Source organism: Choloepus didactylus, chromosome 6, assembly GCF_015220235.1.
Source record: "Choloepus didactylus isolate mChoDid1 chromosome 6, mChoDid1.pri, whole genome shotgun sequence".
Lineage (NCBI taxonomy): Eukaryota > Metazoa > Chordata > Mammalia > Pilosa > Megalonychidae > Choloepus > Choloepus didactylus.
This window is the reverse complement of record NC_051312.1, coordinates 85,643,123-85,664,572: the sequence shown is the minus strand read 5'-3', so window position 1 is coordinate 85,664,572 and position 21,450 is coordinate 85,643,123. Positions and strand designations below refer to the sequence as shown.

General features: G+C 52.5%; 2 protein-coding genes across 7 annotated transcripts in view; one reads left to right on the top strand and one right to left on the bottom strand.

Moving 5' to 3' along the window:
- The window catches only part of NUMA1 (nuclear mitotic apparatus protein 1), a 99,611-nt gene extending 81,419 nt beyond the window's left edge, over positions 1-18,192 (top strand). For 3 of the 6 annotated variants that reach the window (XM_037840509.1, XM_037840510.1, XM_037840508.1), the window contains 20 exons: positions 1,020-1,107; positions 2,466-2,589; positions 3,132-3,289; positions 3,539-3,656; positions 3,751-3,868; positions 4,204-4,344; positions 5,288-5,410; positions 5,567-8,947; positions 9,386-9,427; positions 10,910-10,978; positions 12,379-12,489; positions 12,579-12,797; positions 12,915-13,072; positions 14,291-14,537; positions 15,168-15,396; positions 16,033-16,169; positions 16,502-16,678; positions 16,828-16,944; positions 17,063-17,260; positions 17,573-18,192. In XM_037840509.1, the coding sequence (XP_037696437.1) occupies positions 1,020-1,107; positions 2,466-2,589; positions 3,132-3,289; positions 3,539-3,656; positions 3,751-3,868; positions 4,204-4,344; positions 5,288-5,410; positions 5,567-8,947; positions 9,386-9,427; positions 10,910-10,978; positions 12,379-12,489; positions 12,579-12,797; positions 12,915-13,072; positions 14,291-14,537; positions 15,168-15,396; positions 16,033-16,169; positions 16,502-16,678; positions 16,828-16,944; positions 17,063-17,260; positions 17,573-17,584 (5,967 nt within the window). In that variant the 3' untranslated portion in view covers positions 17,585-18,192. The remainder of the gene's footprint in view (positions 1-1,019; positions 1,108-2,465; positions 2,590-3,131; positions 3,290-3,538; positions 3,657-3,750; positions 3,869-4,203; positions 4,345-5,287; positions 5,411-5,566; positions 8,948-9,385; positions 9,428-10,909; positions 10,979-12,378; positions 12,490-12,578; positions 12,798-12,914; positions 13,073-14,290; positions 14,538-15,167; positions 15,397-16,032; positions 16,170-16,501; positions 16,679-16,827; positions 16,945-17,062; positions 17,261-17,572) is intronic. The other 3 variants (XM_037840512.1, XM_037840511.1, XM_037840513.1) reach the window with 3 other exon arrangements.
- Positions 18,193-18,239: 47 nt separating this feature from the next.
- On the bottom strand, positions 18,240-21,450 carry LOC119537903 (interleukin 18 binding protein). The gene is given in 6 exon segments (XM_037840515.1): positions 18,240-19,302; positions 19,304-19,324; positions 19,554-19,701; positions 19,785-19,908; positions 20,297-20,503; positions 20,883-21,450. Coding segments are annotated over 6 exon segments (657 nt in total). The 5' UTR covers positions 20,911-21,450; the 3' UTR covers positions 18,240-19,173.

Here is a 21,450-nt window from a genome sequence, read left to right as displayed (position 1 = left end):
AACTGTCCCCCCTCTTTATTTAATCTTTTCCTCTAGTAGGAAAGATTAATGAGATAGAATGTCTTTGTCCACTGCAGTAATCTAGCTCAGAGTAGCTACCTCCCATCCTCTCCTCTATGTGCTCTCTGGGAGAAGAGGAATTGGCACCAGCTTCATTTTAGAGGGAGTTAACACAGTTCCCAGGTACGACCTGCCATGTAGGTCTGGATGTTGGCTTTGCTTCCAGTGTCAACAGCTATCTTTTATTTCCCAGAACAAATGGGTGGTGCCAGTGTGAGTAATATAAGTGATTGGTTGGGGCAGTGTGCAGAGAGTCATGGTCTTTCATGTACTGGCAGAAATGTCGAATCATCTGCTAGGTACTATCCCATTTCATGCTCTCGTCTCATGGCTCCTATCTGAGGTTAGCAGTGAAATTTAGTGGCTTGGGAGGGATAGGTAGCTCCTTCATTTCTCTGACCTTTCCTCAGTTCCAAGCTGATCATAGACCTGGTAGAAACAGAAATTCTAAAATATAAGGAACTATAGCAGAGCTGACCAGGAAAATCAGATCAACTCTGTAGCTCTGAAATTCAAAGAAAGGAAGATTTTACAGCTGAACTGGTGGATCTTTGGATGAGCCCCAGAGATGTTCTGTCTTAGACAGTAATCGTAATCTGGAAGAGGCCGACATAGTTATGGATAAAAGCTTTCTGACTGACTATATATATGTTATAACATAAAAATTAAAAAAAAAAGAAAGCGTTCTGAATGTATTACTTTCCTTGCCTGGTCACTTCTCTTGTGGTCAGGAGTGGAGTCAGTTAGGAACTCTGACTCTGAGTGCATATTTAGGGGAGGCAGAGGGAGAAGAGGCAAGTGGAGTGAACATGTCTTTAGTCGAATGTTCTTGGATGGGCCATGGGGCTTCAGGCTCCTGGGACTCAAAAAACCTGGGGTCGGGACTGCCAGGATGGAGTGCTGCATCCCTTCAGGGACTTGTCTAACACCCGTGATGCCTTTTTCTCTCTGTGGCCCAGGCGGAGTTAGCTGTCATTCTCAAATTTGTGCTGGACCATGAGGATGGACTAAATCTTAATGAGGATCTAGAGAACTTCTTGCAGAAAGGTGAGTAGGGGTATACTCCTGAGGACCCCCTCATCCCTAAGCTGAGGTCTGCTAGGATCCTGAGCTGTTGAGAAGTGTAGTGGGGGTTTCTGTGTCCAACACAAGGCACAGAATTAGTTTTTAGAAAAATTGTAAGTAACAGAAGAGGTAGATTTCTGGGCCATGTGGCAGTCATTCCAGCTTTGAAGGAATGCCTCTTGCCGCCTGGCTGCTGTTAAGCAGGTGATTTTTAACTGATCATACCTGCTGTTAGGTTGTCCTTGATCACAAACCTTCTCTCTACCCCCAACCCCCACTTTTTTTTTTTTTTTTCCCCCAAACAAACATTACTCTAGGCTTAGAAAAGGTCTAAAAAACATGGTTTCTACCCTTGTGAAGCTCACGTTCTAGGTGGGAAGGCAGATTCATAAACAGTAAGCATGATAAGGAATGTAAGTGCTAAAACAGAGATACCAAATAGATGTATCTCGGCTGGAAGTACAATAGATAGAGTGAAAGTTCTGCCTGTCATCCAATTAAGATGTCAACTAACATCATCTAATGTTGGTACAAATGTAAGAGGTAGGTCTAGGCAAAGTCTCTTGTAGCCATTGAATCTGAGGTTCCTTCAATTCACATTGCTCATAAGCATGAATTTCAGGTGGAGATTTTGAAAATGTGTCTATAATGCAGGAGAGGGGCTCTGGGCCAGAAGACGGGTTTGAAAGACAGTGTGTGGATGGCCATTGAAGCTGTGGCACTGTGGGCAGAGACAACAAGGCCCATCATAACTCTGGAGAACCACAAAACATTTAAAGGGTGGGTGGAGGAGGGAGGAGCAAATGAGGGTGTCTGAGAATGGGTGATGAGAAGGGTGGGAGAACCACGTGAAAGTGGTCACAGGAACCAGGGGAAGAGAAGGGTAAGAAAAAAAAGGCATGTTGTGTTGGCTCTGTGAGATTTCAGAAGGGAAGAGTTCTGACAGGAGGCCAGTGGCTCTGAATGAGAGGTCATGAGGGACTGAGAGGTCTTGGCTCAGCGCCCCAGGCTGCCTCTGCCCTGTTCGCTGCAGGGAAAAGCAAGAACACTTGGTTCTATTCCTGAGCATGGGGGACATCCTCACTCCACAGTGCTCTGTTTGAACACTGATGATCGGTGGAAATGGAAGCCCATCACTTAATTTTGCTTAGGAATGTTGACCTCTGGATAACCCAGACACCAAGTTTTAGGTTCTGCCCATAGCCGCCCTGCATAGTTGACATGTAAGTGTCTCTGGATTCACTCTCACCAAGGCGAATTCTTAAATTGCATAGCAGTGCAAATCTGTTCACCCTTTTGGTAACCTCTCTAAGGTCTGTCTGTCTGCTTCTTCCCCTCAGCTCCTGTCCCTTCCACATGTTCCAGAACCGTCTCTGAAGAGCTCTCTCCACCCAGCCACCAGGCCAAGAGAGAGGTCTGCTTCCTAGAGCTACAGAAGGTTGCCTCCTCTTCCAGTGGGAACAAGTATGTGTTGTTGCGCTACTTCTCCTGAGGTGGGGCCTCAATATCCCATCCTCATATCCCTACATTCCAGAGGCTAAGCTGTTGACCAGCCTCTGGCATCATCAGGGAATGATATGAGTATCCTTAGATTTGGGATTTCCTCACCTGACCTAGTACTAGTTGGGACAATCGGTTGGGATCTGTTTTGGGCAGAAGGCCTCCCTCAAAGGCTATTCCTCCACTTATGGAATACCTTTCCTCCTTGGAGACTATGCTGCTGTCCCTTCTCTTAGTGCAGCTCTGCAGAGACAAGAAGAATTCATCACTTTTTTTTTTCTTTTAATTGGACAAAGAACTTAAGGGCTGGAGAAGGGAAAAGAAAAGTTTTCTTAAGGTCATGTCATGAGGCATGAAGTAGCCCTATAAACAGAACCCATTTGCATGGAATTCCCAGCCAGTGTCCATGTCTAGAGACCTTTCTGCGCTACGCTGGCTGTTGCTGGTTGCTTCAGGCCTCAGATTTCAGGCTCTGACCATGGCTTCTGAGCTGTCTCCTTCCTCAGCTTCCTGTCAGGTTCTCCAGCCTCCCCCATGGGCGACATCCTGCAGACCCCACAATTCCAGATGAGACGGCTGAAGAAGCAGCTTGCAGATGAGAGAAATAATCGGGATGAGCTAGAGCTGGAGTTGGCCCAGAACCGCAAACTCCTCACTGAGAAGGGTAGGTGACTGGCACATTGGCAGGTAGGTGTGAATGGGCAGTGTTTGGGAATTGCATCCAGAGAAGTGCCAGGCTTGGGGAATGTCCCCTTAGCCTCTCATGTTTTCCCTTCTACTGCTCCTTTGTCAGGCTGACCACCTCTGAGCTGGGTTCTGTCCTTATAAGCACATCCTCCCTGCCCCACTCCCTCCTGCCCCTCCCTTTAGTTCTGTTGTGACTCTCCTCTACTTTCTCCCTACTCTGGGGCAGATGCACAGATAGCCATGATGCAGCAGCGCATTGACCGCTTGGCTCTACTGCACGAGAAACAAGCGGCCAGCCCGCTGGAGCCCAGGGAGCTTGAGGAGCTACGTGGCAAGAATGAGAGGTATAGTGCTCCCTGCTGCCTTCCTGACTCCCGGCTGCCCCCCACATCCATTGGTGGAGCCCCACTCTCTTCTCACTGCTCCCCTTCCTTGCAGCCTCACCATACGGCTGCATGAAACTCTGAAGCAGTGCCAGGACCTGAAGACAGAGAAGAGCCAGATGGATCGCAAGATTAACCAGCTCTCTGAGGAGAATGGGGACCTTGCCTTTAAGGTGAATGATGGGAGGCCTGGTCCATGCATGGAAGCCCCTTAGGACTGACTGAGGTGGTCAGGAAAGCTCCCCAAGAGAGGGTTGAAAAGAATGTCCCACCACCTGTTGTATGCTTCAGTTTCCCCAGACACCTGCGTGCTTTGCCCCTTTTCTTGTCCCATAATTGGCTGCTGCCATGGTACTGGGTTATGGCCCTAAATTTTGATGTGTTGTCTCAAAATAGGGGTGGGAAGGACAGCTGGAGGTGTTCAACTCCTGCAGGCCAGGGGATGGGCCAGCAGTGGTGCTGACAGTTTTGACCCTGGGTGACAGTGATTTCCATTTGTTTGCCTCAGCTGCGAGAGTTTACCAGTCACCTGCAGCAACTACAGGGTGCCCTTGATGAATTGACAGAGGAGCACAGCAAGGCCACTAGGGAGTGGGTGGAGAAGGAGGCCCATCTTGAGAAGGAGCTCAGCACAGCCCTGCAAGACAAGGTAACGTCTGCTCTGGGGAGTCAGAGCCACAGTGTTGACTACATGTTTGAAGCTGAATTCAGTCATCCACTCTATTCTTTTGGGCCTTTGGGAACTAAGCTGACTTCTCTTCAAGGTTTAATAGTGGGCTGCAGTGGAGAGTTTGTGGGCTTAAGTCCATATGCCTGAATTTGAGTCCTGACTCTTATTTACAAGGTGTGGTCTTAATCTTTCTTAATCTCACTAAGCATTCTGAGCATCCTTTCCTTTCATGGAAACGATAAGAATAGCTGCCTCATCGATTATTGTAAGAGAATTAAGGTGAAGTGCTTAACACACTGTGTGGTACAAAGTAAGTGCGGAGTGAATTAGCTGCTCTTACTATTATTGTTGTTATCACCCAAATCCAACTCTGCCTCTTCGTAACAGTAAGTAAAAAACTTAGCTGAGCTTCAGTTTCTTGCCCTGTAAAAGAAGGATAGTAATAGCTGCCTCCCAGGTCTATTATACAGATTAGAAATTCAGAGACATACCCAAGCACAGTGCCTGGCCTGTAGTGGGTGCTTAGTGAACAGTGGTGGGGGAGTGGGCACGGGCCTGGGTGCTGCTGCTGCTGCTGCTGATGCCTAGACAGGCGGGGGATATTTTAAAGCAGTTGGTGGTTTGGATAATCTGGGAGCCAAGACTTGTTCAAGAAGGGATATACAGTAAGGAAATTAGAAGTAAACTTAGGCCTTGGAGAAGTAAGCACTTCACGTTGTAACTTATTTCAGTCTTGGGACTAGGGCTAGAAAGTCAGGTCCTCCACTGTCCCAGGTCCACAGTTTCTGGAGTCTTCTAGGCCAGAGCAAAAGAAGTGTTGGTAACAAGACGATAGTTTTGTTGATGTACACAAGGACCTCTGTAGTATAATCCAGTGGCTCTTCCACCTTTCTCTTCACATGAGTCTCTTGCTTACTCCCAGAAATGCCTAGAAGAGAAGAATGAAATCCTTCAGGGGAAACTTTCACAGATGGAAGAACATTTGGCCCAGCTGCAGGAGAACCCACCCCAGGAGAAGGGCGAGGTACTAGGTGACATTTTGCAGGTAGGAATACACAGGAGCGGCCAGTCAGCCCTGTGTGCTGGGGTTGGCATGGGCACACGTTCAGTGTGTTCCAGTTCCCAGCTCTCCTCAATTCCCAGAGGGGCCATAGTGACTGAGGAGTCATTCTAATCTCTGTTTGTCTTTTTATCCCACCAGCTAGAATCCCTGAAGCAAGAGGCAGCCACTCTTGCTACAAACAATGCCCAGCTCCAAGCCAGGGTAGAGGAACTGGAGACTGAGCAGGGCCAACGGGAAACCAAGCTGCTTGCTGAGCGGGATCACTTTGAAGAAGAAAAGCAGCAGCTGGCTGGCCTGGTTGCTGAACTGCAGAGCTCCATTTCCAACCTCAGCCAGGCCAAGGAAGAACTAGAGCAGGCTTCCCAGGCTCAGAAGGCCCACTTGACTGCCCAGGTGGCTAGTCTGACCTCCGAGCTCAACACAGTCAATGCCACCCTCCAGCAGCAGGATCAAGAACTGGCTGGCTTGAAGCAGCAGGTTGAAAAGGAGAAGGCCAAGCTAGCTGAGACCCTCCAACAGTACGAGCAGGCCTCCCAGGGCCTCCGCCACCAGGTGGAGCAGTTGAGCAGCAGACTGAAGCAGAAGGAGCAGCAATTGGAAGAGGCAGCAAAGGAGCAGGAGGCAACTAGACAAGACCATGCCCAGCATCTGGCCACTGCTGCCAAGGAGGGAGAGGCTTTCTTAAGGGAGAGAGATACAGCTCTCCAGAAACTGGAGGCATTGGAGAAGGAGAAGAATGCCAAGCTGGAGAGTCTGCAACAGCAACTTCAGGCTGCTAATGAAGCCCGGGACAGTGCCCAGACCTCAGTGACACAGGCCCAGCGGGAAAAGGCAGAAGTGAGCCAAAAGGTGGAGGAACTCCATGCTTGCATTGAGAGAGCCCACCAGGAGCAGCGTGAGGCCCAGGCTCAGGTGGCAGAGCTGGAGACCCAACTGAGGTCTGAGCAGCAAAAAGCAGCTGAGAGAGAAAGAGTGGCCCAGGAGAAGGGCCATCTCCAGGAACAGCTCCGAGCCCTTGAGGAGTCCTTGAAGATCACCAAGGGCAGCCTTGAAGAGGAGAAGCGCCGGGCCGCAGAAGCTCTGGAGGAGCAGCAGCGTTGTATCTCTGAGCTAGAGTCAGAGACCCGGAGACTGGAGGAGCAATGTAAGCAGGAACAGAAGGAGTTAGAAGAAAAGACAACTGAGCGCAATGGGCTGGAAGCCCAATTAAAGCAGCTTATGGAGACTCATCATGCTGAGACTGAAGCGCTGCGGCGGGAGCTGGCAGAGGCCATTGCCTCTCGGTGCAGGGGCGAGAGTGAGTGTGAGCAGCTCGTTAAGGAGATAGCTACCTGGCGTGAGCGGTATGAGGAAAGCCAGCAAGAGGAGGCGCAGTATGGTGCCATGTTTCAGGAACAGCTAATTGCTCTGAAAGAGGAATGCGAGAAGGCCCGCCAGGAACTGCAGGAGGCAAAGGAGAAAGTGACAGGGATAGAGGCTCACAGTGAGCTCCAGATAAGCCGGCAGCAGAATGAGGTAGCTCAGCTCCATGCCAGCCTGGCTAGAGCCCTCCAGCAGGTCCAGGAGAAGGAGGTCAGGGCCCAGAAGCTTGCAGATGACCTCTCCGTGCTGCAGGAGAAGATGGCTGCCACCAGCAAAGAGGTGGTCCGCCTGGAGGCCTTGGTGCGCAAGGCAGGAGAGCAGGAGGAAACAGCCTCCCATGAGCTGCGCAAGGAGCATCCAAGGGCAGGAAACAGAGAGTCTGAGTGGGTGGAAGAGCAGCAGGGACGCCAGTTCTGCAGCACGCAGGCAGCGCTGCAGGCCATGGAGCATCAGACAGAGCAGATGGGCAGTGAGCTGGAGAGGCTGCGGGCTGCACTAATAGAGAGCCAGGGTCAGCAGCAGGAGGAACGTGGGCAGCAGGAGAGGGAGGTGGCGCGGCTGACCCAGGAGCGGGGCCGGGTCCAAGCAGACCTTGCCCTGGAGAAGGCGGCCAAGGCAGAGCTGGAGATGCGGCTGCAGAATGCCCTCAATGAGCAGCGTGTGGAGTTTGCTTCCCTGCAAGAGGCGCTGGCCCATGCTCTGATGGAAAAGGAAGAGAGGAACCAGGAGCTGGCCAAGCTTCGTGGTCAGGAGGCAGCCCAGAGAACAGAGCTGAGGGAACTTCAGAGAACAGCGGAGCAACTGAAGGAACAACTGGCTAAGAAGGAGGAGTGCCAGCAGTCTCCAGGCATGGCCAGTGGAGAAGATGCTCAGCCTGAGGCTACTGGAAAGACAGAGGCATTGGATTGTGAGCTGGAAGCTCTGCGGGCAGAGGTGAGCAAGCTGGAGCAGCAGTGCCAGGAGCATCAGGAGAAGGCCTCCAGGCTGGAGCACCGCCTAGAGTGTGAGCGGGCCTCCCAAGCCGAGCAAAACAATACTCTGGAGACTTTGAGGGGCCAGTTAGAGGAGAAGATCCAGGCGCTGGGGCACAATCAGGAGGCCTTAGGCTCAGCCCAAAGGGAGTTGGCCACCCTCCGAGCCAAGGCCCAAGACCATAGCAAGGCTGAGGATGAGTGGAAGGCCCAGGTGGCCCGGGGCCAGCAGGAGTCTGAGAGAAAAAACAGCCTCATCAGCAGCCTGGAGGAGGAGGTATCCATCCTGAACCGCCAGGTCTTGGAGAAGGAGGGTGAGAGCAAAGAGTTGAAGCAGCTGATTATAGCCGAGTCAGAGAAGAGCCAAAAGCTGGAAGAGAGGCTGCGCCTGCTCCAGGCAGAGACCGCCAGCAGCAGCGCCAGAGCAGCGGAGTGCAGCTCTGCTCTGCGGGAAGAGGTCCAGACTCTCCGGGAGGAAGCGGAGAAACAGCGGTTGGCTTCAGAGAACCTGCGGCAGGAGCTGGCCTCGCAGGCAGAGCGCGCGGAGGAGCTGGGCCAAGAGTTGAAGGCATGGCAGGAGAAGTTCTTCCAGAAGGAGCAGGCCCTCTCTGCCCTGCAGCTCGAGCACACGAGCACACAGGCCCTGGTGAGTGAGCTGCTGCCTGTCAAGCACCTCTGCCAGCAGCTGCAGGCCGACCAGGCAGCTGCTGAGAAACGCCTTCGTGAGGAGCTGGAACAGAGTAAGCAGGCAGCCGGTGGGCTGCGTGCTGAGCTGTTGCGGGCGCAGCGGGAGCTTGGGGAGCTTGTGCCCCTGCGGCAGAAGGTAGCAGAGCAGGAGCGGGCAGCCCAGCAGCTGCGGGCAGAGAAGGCCAGCTATGCAGAGCAGCTGAGCTTGCTGAAAAAGGCTCATGGCCTGCTGGCAGAGGAGAACCGGGGCCTGGGGGAGCGGGCCAACCTTGGCCGGCAATTTCTGGAAGTGGAGCTGGACCAGGCCCGGGAGAAATATGGCCAGGAATTGGCAGCTGTGCGTGCTGATGCTGAGACTCATCTGGCTGAGATGCGGCAGGAAGCACAGAGCACTGCTCGGGAGCTGGAGGTGATGACTGCCAAGTACGAGGGTGCCAAGGTCAAGGTCCTGGAGGAGAGGCAGCGGTTCCAGGAAGAGAGGCAGAAACTCACTGCCCAGGTAAGGTGCCCAGCTCAACTACACCCCCAAAGATCCAGATCTTGAGAGAAGAGAGCACATTGTTCCCTCTGCATTCGAGGACCTTTGGCTCCCATATTACTGAATAGTGTCTTGCTTTGAGCTAGTTAAGGACCTACCCTCACTCACCAGGTGGCAGAGGAGAAGAGAGTTTGAGTCCCTTGCCCCCTATTGTCTTAAAAATACCAGTAGCCTCCTCTCCCCTGAAGGTGCTACCCCTGGAGAGTCAAGTTGTGAAGGCCATCAGCTCACCATAGTGTTGTGGGGGCTAGAATAAGCCAGTTTGGTATTTTAAAAATTACTAGATGTCTAATTCTTTGGGGGCAAGTCTCAGAGCTCAGTGAGGTCAGCCTAGCAGCAAGGCTGGTGCCTCTTTGGCCCCCATCTCACTCTGTCTCTGTTGCTCCTCCCCATGCACAGGTGGAGCAGCTAGAGCTATTTCAGAGAGAGCAAACTAAGCAGGTAATGCCTGGGGTCCTTGCTAAATGCTGGCTGCTTAAGCGGTGACCAGTCTCGGTGCATGACCCCGGCTGCAGCTTGCCTCCGCCAGCTCTCGTTGTGAACTGTTTGTGAAGGGGGCAGGGTCAAGCCATGGAATCCAGGCCCGGGCTGCCCAGGCGTGCGGTGTGCTGGGCCTGCTCTCGGGCCTCATCCCACCCATCCCAGGTCGGCCTCCCCACCCTTCTGCACTTTCTCTCATCTACCTGTTAGGGAGGAAGGGTAGGAGGGGCTTCATCTTTCCCATTTCTGAACCAATAACAGACTCAGCCCCCAGGGTTCTAGAACCTCCAAGTCATGTTTCAAGCTAGGGATACTCACTAGAGGAATAGCAGGCTTACCTGTGGGCCTTGTTTCCTCTTTTCCCACAGAGAATATGGATTTATTGAAGCCTTAAAGGTGACATGCAAGGCACCCCTCACAGGTTAGGGAGGGTTGTGACCTGAGGATGCCTGCCCGTCAGCCTCTGGAGTTTTAACCCAGCTTCCCCAGAAGATAAAGATGTCTGGGAGCAGGAAGCTAAGGTTGAGAGGAGCAGGAGGGTCCTTGCCAGGCAGTGGAGGTCACAAGGTTATCGACATGTTGCCTCAGACACGAAGGCTATGAACCTCGTTTTCAGTGAGAGTACCTTTTCTCTACCTACCCCTCCTACCCAGCCTCTCGGGCTTGCTGAGGAATTGGGCCTTCCTCTCCTCTTCCAAAGAGCTGAAATGATGGGGGACAATCAGATTGAATAGCAAACAGTTAGCAATGGAGCCTTTGCCTCTCCTTTTGCCTGGTCGTGCTTGAGTTCCCTCAATGCCTAGATGCCCAGGGGGTGCTTGTGGCTGTTACATTTCCTCTCATTTCCTGCCTCCCTTTGTTCTTCTTTGTGGGAATGGGGTGGGCTTTGAAGATGTGTGCCGCCCCTTCTCATGTCTTCCAGCAGTCTGTTCCCCCAGTGCTAATCACAGTGGCCACACTGCTAGCACCAGCCCCTAACAGCCTGTGCGTGTTGGGAAGAGGTCTGAGCATCTGTGGGGTTTTGTTCTGACAGTTTCTGGGAGGAGGGAGGGAAGTATTCATGGAGTATGTTTGCTAGAGTGCTAGACAAGATCCCCTCTACTCACCCCCAGCCTGGGAAGGTTTGGGCTGGGAGTGGTGGCAGCAGCAGGGTGGTGATGAGGTGTCAGTTCCCCATTAAATCCAGCGGATTCTAGCAACCACAGGGGTCTCTGTTGACTTGGGAGTAGAGGGGAGGGTGGGCAGGTGGCTCAGGAAGCAGTGGTGGGTTGGGTTGCCTCACTCAGGTCCTGTCATCCAGCCTGGGCAGCAGTCTACTCCCTAATTGGAGGCCAGAGAAAGGGCTTGAGTTTCCTCTTTTAGGGGGAATGCCATAATTTGTCTGGACATCCAGGGGGAGGCTTCCCGAGATTTTACTTTCCCTTTTCCCTCCCCCTACCCCAGGTGGAAGACCTGAGTAAGAAGCTAGCTGACCATGACCAAGCCAGCAAGGCACAGCAGCAGAAGCTGAAGGTGGGGCAGGTGGGGAGTGGGCCTGACCTCTGTTCTACCTCCCAGTGAGGACTGGGAGAGGAGGTGCTGTCTGTGCCCTCAGGCTGCAGTGGGTGATGGGGCAGAGGTGGGGCACCCTGGGTGCCTGGCAACCTTAGCCAATCTGCCTGTGCCATCTGGAAGCTCGAGGGTAGACTGGAGCGGCTCCCATCCCACTAGCTCACCACTGTCCAGTGCAATATCCACTAGTCAAGTGTGGCTATTTAAATTTAAATAAAATAAAATTAAAAAGTCAGTCACAATACCGTATTTCACATGCTCAATAGCTATGTGTGGCTAGTGGCTCCCATATCAGCACAGATACAGAACATTTCCATCATCACAAAGATATATCAGACAGTGCTGATCTAGATAGTTTGGGTGCAGGGTGAATGGTGATGGCATTAAATAGTTTAATGCAACTCAATAATATTCTTAATGTTTTCAGTGATGTTACCTTCTTTTGTTTAATACTTGCTTTTGCAGTTTTAGGCTTCATGGTCTTTAGTCAGGGATAAAGGAAATGGGCACCATTGGCCTTGCAACTCACCACAGCCCTGGTGGGTCCCAGGAGCTGGCAGGAGCTCAAAATCTCATTTCCCCCTTTCATACATGCCATACTCATCGTGATTAGGTGATAAACAGATGTTTATTATGCTTCTTTTAGGCGCCTGCCGTGTGTTAGATGTAGGAGAGGCAAGGGCAGGATGGCCCTGTCCAGCATCCACAACAGGCTAAGCACTGTGCAAGGCATTGCAGGTACACAGGAAATCAGGTGTACAGAGTCCCTGCTCTTAAGGAGCCTATGATCTGGATAGGAGGCAGAACTGTCATAATATGTGAGCCCACATCATCTTTGGAGTTAGGTGAACCAAGGTCAGCTCTTATTCTGCTATTTAGTCACTTTGACCCTGGTCAGTTTGCTTAGACCTCTAAAATGGGGACAATGAGTGATCTTGAGGAAAATGAGTTCCTGTATTCTCAGATAGCTCACATGTCTAGCTCCATACTCGGCATCCAGCTGTTCCCTGAAACTCTGTTTCCCTTCCTCCTTGGGGAGATAGACAGTATTCTCATGGAAAGAGAATGAGAGAGTCGGTGCCTTGTCTCAAGGGCAGCAAAGCTAGTAGCTGTCAGAGAGCACAATGGCATGAGCTGGTCAGGGAAAGCTTCCAGAGTTTGGATCTTAAAAGGTGTGTGGTGTTTTGATAGGCTGGAGTTGGGAGGAATGTGTGTTTGAGAGGGAGGAAGTGATTTTTTTTTTTTTTTTTTTTTCCCCTAAAGTATTGTGAGAGAATTCCTGTGCAGGGCAAGTCAGTGGGTTTGGGTGGAACAGCCAGACCAGCCTCCCTGACAGACCTTGTTCTCCTCATGCTTTCCAGGCCCAGGGCAGTGAGAGTCAGCTGGAGGCCCAACGCCTTCAGGCCCAGCTCAATGAGCTGCAGGCCCAGTTGAGACAGAAGGAGCAGGCAGCCGAGCACTACAAGCTGCAGGTGAGGAGCCCCATCCTGGCCCACCCTGCCCTTCCTCCTGCCCTCCTACCTCTGCCACACGTGGCCTTCCTGCACCTCTGTCCACACAGATGGATAAAGCCAAGACCCACTATGATGCCAAGAAGCAGCAGAACCAAGAGCTGCAGGAGCAGCTGCAGGGCCTAGAACAGTTGCAGAAGGAAAACAAGGAGCTGCGGGCTGAAGCTGAGCGGCTGGGTCGTGAACTGCAACAGGCTGGGCTGAAGACCAAGGAGGCCGAACAGACCTGCCGCCACCTTACTGCCCAGGTGCGCAGCCTGGAGGCCCAGGTAAGCTCCTTGCTGGCCAGACCCCTTACCCCTGTCACATTAGACCTCTGTGCCCTCTTGTTCTAGTTACCCCTGCTGCCTTCATACTTTTCTCACTCTTCTGGCCCTCCTTCCCAGGTTGCCCATGCTGACCAGCAGCTTCGAGACTTGGGCAAGTTCCAAGTGGCAACTGATGCCTTAAAGAGCCGGGAACCCCAGACTAAGCCCCAGCTGGACTTGAGCATTGACAGCCTGGATCTGAGCTGTGATGAGGGGACCCCACTTCCTATGACCAGGTCAGGAGGACCCTTCTTCCCTAAGTCTATTATTCATTGAGTGCCTAATGTGTATTAGGCTGCATCCTGGGCACTGGGGCTAGTGAGATAAATAAGATGTGGTCCCGTGGCACTCTGGGAGCTTATTCTTAGAAGAGAATAAAGAAAAATAAAGTATTATAGGTGTTATGCTAGATGCCTATAGAGGGGACAGTGGGAGTAAAAGAAGCCAGTGGTCAGAAAAGACTTCATGGAGGCTGTTGCTACTGCTCTGAGTCTTCAAAGAAAATACATAGGTGTGTGCGCTAGGTGGACAAAGGAGAACAATGTGAGCAAAGCTGGCAAGGCTTGATAAGAGTGAGGGTGGGGAGGTTTCAGTAGGGCCAGATGGACTCTCAGGTGAAGGAGGCTGTCATGCGGACCTGATCTTAAGGGCATTGAGGACACTCTGAAGGGCTTTAAGTTGAAGAACATATGGTCAGATCTTAGAGTATTCCGATAGCCAGTGTAGAGGATGCGACTAGACATACATTTATTTATATGTTCATGAATATATTTATGTATGTTAGTTTATTAAAAACACTTATATTACACTTATGCACCAGATGGTATTATAAGCGCTTGAAAAATATTAATTCATTTGTCCCTCAACAATCCTGAGGTAGCTTCCATTATTATCTTCTGTAATAAGTGACCCTGGGGCTTAAAGGGGTGATCTGCTGCCTCTCAGTCATTGTTATAGGTGAGAGGAGAACAGGCAGAATCAGGACAGATGTGAGAATGGAGGAGGAGTGTGGTGAGGAGAACTGTTTAGTTGACTTGGTGATTGGGTTTGGCAGGAGAGGGAAGAGGTAGGGATTGTGCCCATGTGCTTGGCTTGGGGGCGTGGGTGGGGGTGTTCCCAATCACTGATATGGAAGGAGGAGACCAACGGGCTTAGTTTGGGGCATGTTCATTGTGAAGTACCTCTGAGCATCTGGGGGCAGTTCAATAGATGGGTGTGGAGTGCAGGGTTTTGGAGTAGCCAGCATTTGATTAATTAAGAGATGCCAAGGGAAGAAATGAGCTCCCTAGGGAGAGGGTGGATTGAAAGGGAGGGCCCAGGTCAAGGGCTAGAACAAGTGAATGGGGTGCTTGACCTCATCTTCTAATAAGAAAAAGAAACAGATACTTTGGAGCAAAGGGTTAGATAAAATGTCTTGTGGCCCCAAGTCACCTCAGTAGGTTTGCTTTCCACAGCAAGCTGCCTCGTACTCAGCCAGATGGTACCAGCATCCCTGGAGAGCCAGCCTCACCCATCTCCCAGCGCCTACCCCGCAAGGTAGAATCCTTGGAGAGTCTCTACTTCACACCCATCCCTGCTCGGGGTCAGGCCCCCCTGGAGAGCAGCCTGGACTCCCTAGGGGATGTCTTCCTGGACTCTGGCCGTAAGACCCGCTCTGCTCGTCGGCGTACCACACAAATCATCAACATCACCATGACCAAGGTCAGGCTGCTGGGAGGGGGCAGGAGGGATTTCCTGCAATGACAGTGAGAGGCCAGCAGTGGGCATCTCTCCTTGGGTCCTCAGCCTTAGAAGGCAGCAAGCAGGCTGTGATTACCACCCATATTTTACAAATGAGAAGACTAGGATGCTGTGAAGGGACGTGGCTTACTTATGCCCTCTTTTGTAATCCGGGCAGGAGCTAGATCCCTGTTGCCTGACTCTAAGGCCCTCTCCCTGTGTAGCACCCATCCTGTGGCTTCCACCACACCCTGTATCTTTGTGGCTGCCCAGTGGACTGCCTGCTTGTGGGCTTTTGCCTTTGTTTCCATAGCCCAAGGAGGCAGTTGGGGAGGAGGTGTCTTTGGTGCAAGACCCTGCTCACAGTGGTCCTTCCTGCTGGTAAGAAGTTGGAGAAGCTATAGATGGTCAGTGGCATAGGAAGCTTCTGGTGAGGGATTCTGGCAGTAATTTCTTAGTGATGTGCCAGCTAAGAACCGTTGCAAAGCAGTGTGGGAACACATGCAGGCACACCATGAGATCTGAGGGGCTTTAGGGGAGGAGTAATGGGGGACTTCTTAATAGAGGGTCAGAGCCCCCATCCCACTGTAAAAGATCAGTTCTCTCTTCCAGAAGCTAGATGTGGAGGAGCCAGACAGTGCCAACTCATCCTTCTATAGCACGCAGTCTGCCCCTGTGTCCCAGGCCAGCCTGCGAGCTACCTCCTCTACCCAGTCTCTAGCCCGCCTGGGTTCTCCTGATGATGGCAACTCCGCTCTGCTCAGCCTGCCTGGCTACCGGCCCACCACTCGCAGCTCTGCTCGCCGTTCCCAGGCGGGGGTGTCCAGTGGGGCCCCTCCAGGTGAGGGGACTGTGGGGACTTAATGCACCCCAATGTTAAGCTAGAATTAGGCTAGATCCTGGCACAAGAAGAAGCAAGGTGGTTTTGAAAATCCAGGGCTGGGCTCCTTGCTACCTTCCAGCACCTTCTCTGTTCCCTGCAGCCTCCGGGCTTTGCCTGTCTATCTGGGAGCCATGCTGGGGCCATCGGTCTGATGTTAAATCTCAGCTAGGGTGAACCAGGGATTCTCACACGGGGCACTAGGACTTCTAGCATGATACTGACAGCTTGGCTGCTTTTGGGAATCCTTTATGCCCCTTCTTAGGTGGTGACAGACAGCTGGAAGGGTTAGGCTGGACCCAAGGATCCCTCTGTGTAGCAATTCCTGGCCCTCAATTAGTTTCTTTTGATTTTGGGACCTAAGTTTTTGCCGGTGAATAAGATGTAGTCACAATCTCTGCATATGACCTATTTTGACCTTTGCAGGGAAAGAACAGTGGGTTTTGGTGCCCCTGTACCTGCAGCACTGAATCAGAGCAGCACTCTGGTGTACTGGGCTTGAAGTCCATGGGGAAGGTGGAAGGGAATGGTGGCAGCAAGGCCAGTGGGTGACCTGCTGCTTCCAATCCTCACTTCTGAAACCCCTGCCCTTCACAGGAAGGAACAGCTTCTACATGGGCACTTGCCAGGATGAGCCAGAGCAGCTGGATGACTGGAATCGCATTGCAGAATTGCAGCAGCGCAATCGAGTATGCCCCCCACACCTGAAGACCTGCTATCCCCTGGAGTCCAGGGTGAGCCTGGGGTCTTCTGAGCAGGGCCTATCCACACTGGCTGACTCCTCCCTCCTTGGCACTCCCACTTCCAGTGCTGCCTGTTGACCCAGCCTTTGTACTAGTGCCTGCTCAGGAGTGAAATTTCTGGGTGGGTAGGAGTCTGCTTGGAGCTGCCCTTCTCATGGCCATGTGTCCAGGCTGTAGGGGTAGAAGACAATAGAAAGGGAGGCCTTTTGAGGAAGGATCCAGCAGCTCCAAGTGTCGGGCCAGTGAGGAGAGTACTAAGGTAGCCCTGGCTCCTGCTCCATCTTCTTATAGCTATAGTCCACTGACCTCTTCACCCCATACAGCCTTCCCTGAGCCTGGTTGCCATCACAGATGAGGAGATGAAAACTGGTGATCCCCGGGAAACCCTGCGCCGAGCCAGCATGCAGCCAGTTCAGATAGCTGAGGGTGCTGGCATCACCACCCGGCAGCAGCGCAAACGGGTCTCCTCAGAGCCCCACCAGGGCCCTGGCACCCCTGAGGTGAGCGATATTGACTCCTCTGTGTCTTGTTCTACCTAGCACTCTGCCCAGGTTTGGCTCAGCATTTAGGGGGAAAGTTGGAGAGGTTAACTTATAAGGTCCACATAGCCCTGAAAGTCCCCTTGCCTAATTTTTCCTCTTTCCCACAGTCTAAGAAGGCCACCAGCTGTTTCCCACGCCCTATGACGCCCCGTGACCGACATGAAGGGCGCAAGCAGAACACTACGGAGGCCCAGAAGAAAACAGCTCCAGCTGTGGTTAAACAGGTTAGTCTGGGAGTGAAGGAGGATGAAAGCCCTAGAGGACTTGGTGGCAGAGCTGTGGACCAGCTGGCCTGGAAGGCAGTGGTGGACTTCCCAGTTTGACAAGTCCCTTCCCCCCCAGGCTGACCGGCGTCAGTCAATGGCCTTCAGCATCCTCAACACACCGAAGAAGCTTGGGAATAGCCTTCTGCGGAGGGGGGCCTCAAAGAAGGCCCCGTCCAAGGCATCCCCCAATACCCGCAGTGGAACCCGCCGATCTCCTCGCATTGCCACCACCTCAGCAAGCGCTGCTGCTGCCACTCCCCGGGCCAAGGGCAAGGTGGAGGCACTGGCAGGGAGGGGGAAAGAGCGGGGAAAGGGCCTGGGGAAGCATCCAAGGCAGGGCCAAGTTGGGCCTCTGGGGCATGAAGAGAGAGGTGGTCCGTATCCTAGTTAGCTACTCATTATTGAAGAGGAGAGAACATAGATGACTCTCTTCCTACTGAAAGCTCCCAGAGCTTCATGGGCACAGCCAGTAACTGAATAGTGTGTCCGGGGCCTCACAGAAGAGAAGATTCTAGACAGGCATGTATGGGAGCAGAAAAGGTCTTCCTGAGCTAGCCATGTGGCTCACTCTCTTTCTCTCTTACAGGCAAAGCACTAAAGGGCCAGTAGCAGTGAGTGGCCCCATCTGTGTCCCTGATGCTGACCTTACCTGGTCCTACTCCTGTCCCTCTCAGTGCCTTCTCTCAGCTCCAGTAGGCCAGTGGTGGCCAAACCCTTAGTGATGCCTGCCCATACCCTGGCCTGGTACCTGGACCTTCACCAGCGCGGCCTCCAGGCCCTTTCCCTACCTTGCCTCCTGATTTTTTTCTTAAAGCAGTCACTTCTCCATCAGAACCAGATTTCAGGTTGGCTTTGAGTGGCTGGGTTGTTGGGTCTGGCCTGTCTTCCACTCAGCCTCTGGATCTAGAAGGGACCATTGGAGGAGCAGGCCCTGGTTCCTACTGCTCTTGGTGATGGGGCCTAGCAGAGACCCCCTGCTATTGAAGTCCAGGACTCGGCACTGACCTATGGGAACTTCCCATTCCCAAGGACAGAGTTATACAGAGGATGTTCTTTTTCCAGGACCGATGGACCCTGGGCCTCGGGTAGGGTGGGGCAGCCTTCGGCTGGGTGGGATATGGAGTGATGGGAATGTTTTTTAAGGCCAGGGATGGATCTTTTCTAAATATTATTACTTGTAAATAAAGTCTATTTTTTCTCCCTTGAGTGCTGAGCTGCCTTGACTTGTGTGGGAAAAGAAGGGAAATCTGGGCTCTTTGAGGCATACCATGTTTACTATTTCCTCCGGAAAATGGTTTCAACTCTGACCCCCATCATCTGACCTTTTGTCCCTGCTGAGTCTTCTAGAACCACCTACTTCAAATCCCTTCTGGCCTGTGCTCCTGAGGAACAGTGTAGAATTGTTCTCTCTTCTCTTCTCTTTTTGAACGGTTCTCCTGAATCTGGTTTTGTCTTTAGTTTCTGTGTGGCAGTCCCTCCCTCCTTGGGCAAGGCCAAATTCCTGTGACTGGAACTTGGACCTAAATGACTGAGCAGAGGCCTCCAGTAAATAATCATTTATGAGTACTCAGCTGGTAATGACCAAGATACAGTTGTGGATCAGAAGCAGCCTCTGCTCCATTGCTTCCCTGAGGGCAGTCCATTAGAGAAAAATACAAACAGAATACAGGCACAATAGTAAATCAATGCAGAATGTGGCCAGAGCTGAGACAGGGTAGACTTCACTGAAGAGGTACTTCAACAGGCTTGGAAGGATTTCAACTGTAGGGATGGTTAGGCAGAGGGGACCAAATGAGCAAAGGCACAAAAGAGTACTCTGGGAACAAAGAAGAATACTTTTTTGGCATGCTGGAAGGTTACGTTGGAAATGTGAGGCTGAGCCACTGATGGTTCCTGGAGGTTGCTGAGTACTACAGCAGTGTGGTCAGAGTAGGACATTAGAAAAATGAAATCAGTGGGTGGAAAGAGCAGCAGGCAGGAGGAAAAAACATTTAGGAAGTTACTGTATGATTCCCTAGGTAGATGGGAGGGGAGTCTGAATTTGATGAGAGCAGGGATGATGCAGAGGAGAGAATTAAAGCAGGAACCTTAAGAGGAGAGGGACTCCAGAGCCAAATCCAAGGCAGGACAGGCATAGGGTGGGGAAGGCTGTACTGCTTGCCTTGCACAGCCTGAGAGAAGAAAGGGTCACGATGAGCTAGGTGGTGCCCAGACTCTGGTCAAGGTTGCTGTCCTGCTGCTGGGACTGGGTGCTGATTCCTGACTCTGCTGATGTGGGCAGCTGTGGCTGGAGGGCAGGGCTTCTTGAGTTGGGGGGCAGGATTGTCCTCAGGCCAGTCTGGAGAAGTGAAGGCAGACAAGGATCAGGGCCAAGGGATATCTCTTGGCACGTTCCTCCAGGCTGTGTCCACCCTGCCCCAGAGTCTTAAGATCCTTTTTGTTCCCACCACAGGCATGGAGACCTGGGGGAATGGTAAGCTGGGCAGAGCCTTCCTTCCCAAATCTGCCATGTGGGCCACCCATCAGAGCTCCTCCTGTCACTAGAAACCTCCCCTCAGGTTCCTCACCCAGAGCTGGGCTAGGACGATGTGACGCTGGGCAATGTGTTCGGGATCCGCGAAAACACAGGAGAAGTTGGTGCTGCGCAGGGCGGGACTCAGCTCTTCTAGCACCAAGGCCCTCCACAGCTGAGTGCTTGTTCTCCCACGCTCCCAGCTGGGGCAGAGGGGAAGGAAGGGCCATGAGAGGACTGCAGGAGGAGCCTGCCCTCCTGCTGGCCTTTTGGCTGTGTCTCTCACCTGGTGCTGCCTTCCCGCAGCCGGCCTGGGAGGTGCTCGATGAAGGAACCATTGCCCAGCCAGTAGAGGATGCTGAAGTGAGGGAAGCGGCTGCAGCCAGTACAGAACAAGGTCAGCGTTCCATCTGGGGACATGTGTGGCTATTAGCTCTTCCATAGAGCAGGCCCTCCCCTCTGCTCTATCCACCCTGCCCCACAATTCCAGTCCACCAAAATTAGGAACCTGGAGCATTGCTGTGTTCACCACTCAGATGGGGAAGTCCATTAAAGGGGAAGTACAGCTGCCTACAGGGAGGCCCTAGGCCTGAGCAAGGGGAATTTGGGGGAAGAGTATTTGGTTCATGTGATGACTCCTCTTTTGAATCTGTTTCCTCAAGATGCACAGCCTTGAGCCCCCGCCCCACAATGTGGGGCAGGGGCTCAGGAGTCAACTCCACCATCGTTCCTTCTTTGCCCATAGCCCTCCCGCTCACCACTGTGCACTCCTAGGCTCCCATCATACTTGCTCCTTACTCAGTGGTACTTCCACCTCTGGCCAGGTCATCGACAATGTAGGGCACTGATTAGCTGCTGGGACTGTTGGAGGCCGGCAGGGGCAAGGGTCCCGGGCGATCTCAGTTGAGGCAGTGGCAGCTGTGGTGGTTGGTGGTATAGGCGTGGCTCTGGCTGGGAGAGTGATGATGTGGGCACACAGAAGCAGTACCCACAAGGGACTGGGGTCTAAGGAAAGGACAGTCATAGAGGTCAGCAGCTATCGGAGCTGCCTGGTAATACCCAGCATCCTGGCTGTAAAGGGTGGATTCTGGCTGGAGAGGGAGTTAGTGCCTAGATGAAGATGTAACTCCAGCTCAGAAATTCCTGGGTTCTGCCCAGGGCATCAGAGGCACAAGACCCCTTCAGTCCCACCCCTTAGCCCTTTTTGAATGGAGCACAGGTAGGCTTTGTAGAGCCGCAACACCTGGACAGAGGCATAAAATAATAGCAACACAGTTGGGTGGAGTTCACCCAGAGGCCAAGGCTCAGGGCTAGCCACACTGTTCCATTCTAGTCACAGATCCCACCCCACCCCACTCACACATGCACAGCCCCAAAGCCCTACCTGGTGTCCAGTGCTGTCTCAGGGTCATGATGCATGTGTCAGGTGCTGGTGCGCCTGGCTCTATATCTGTGACAACTTCCCCCTTTCTCTGCAGGGCGATGAGGGAAAATGATGAACTCCTCCTCCTTTATCTTCAGTAGCTTGTCTAGATCCCAGTTACACGTGAGGCCCTGTCCTTCCTGTAAGCTCCGCAGCCCCGTCCTAGTCCAATCTAAACCCTTCATTATAGGGATGGAGAAACTGACGCATAAAGAGGGGTTGGGGACTTACCTAGTCTCATAGGGAGGCAGTGCTCTCTTCATTGTTTCCTGTAATAGAGTGAGAGCTGACAACTGGCCAGAGCTGGTTCTGGGAAGGACAGAATGTACTTTCTGGGAAAGTACTGGCTTCTATTTCACTTTCACTCTAACCAGGGAATTCAGAGCGGGTATCGGCCATGGCAGACACACATGCATGGACAACACAGTCCTGGAGCCAACCCTTGAGGTTCTTGCACACTCTCTTAAGCCAAAGCTCAAGGTGACCAGGAACCTTCCTGCTAACTCCCAGCCCCCACCCCCTACCCTCT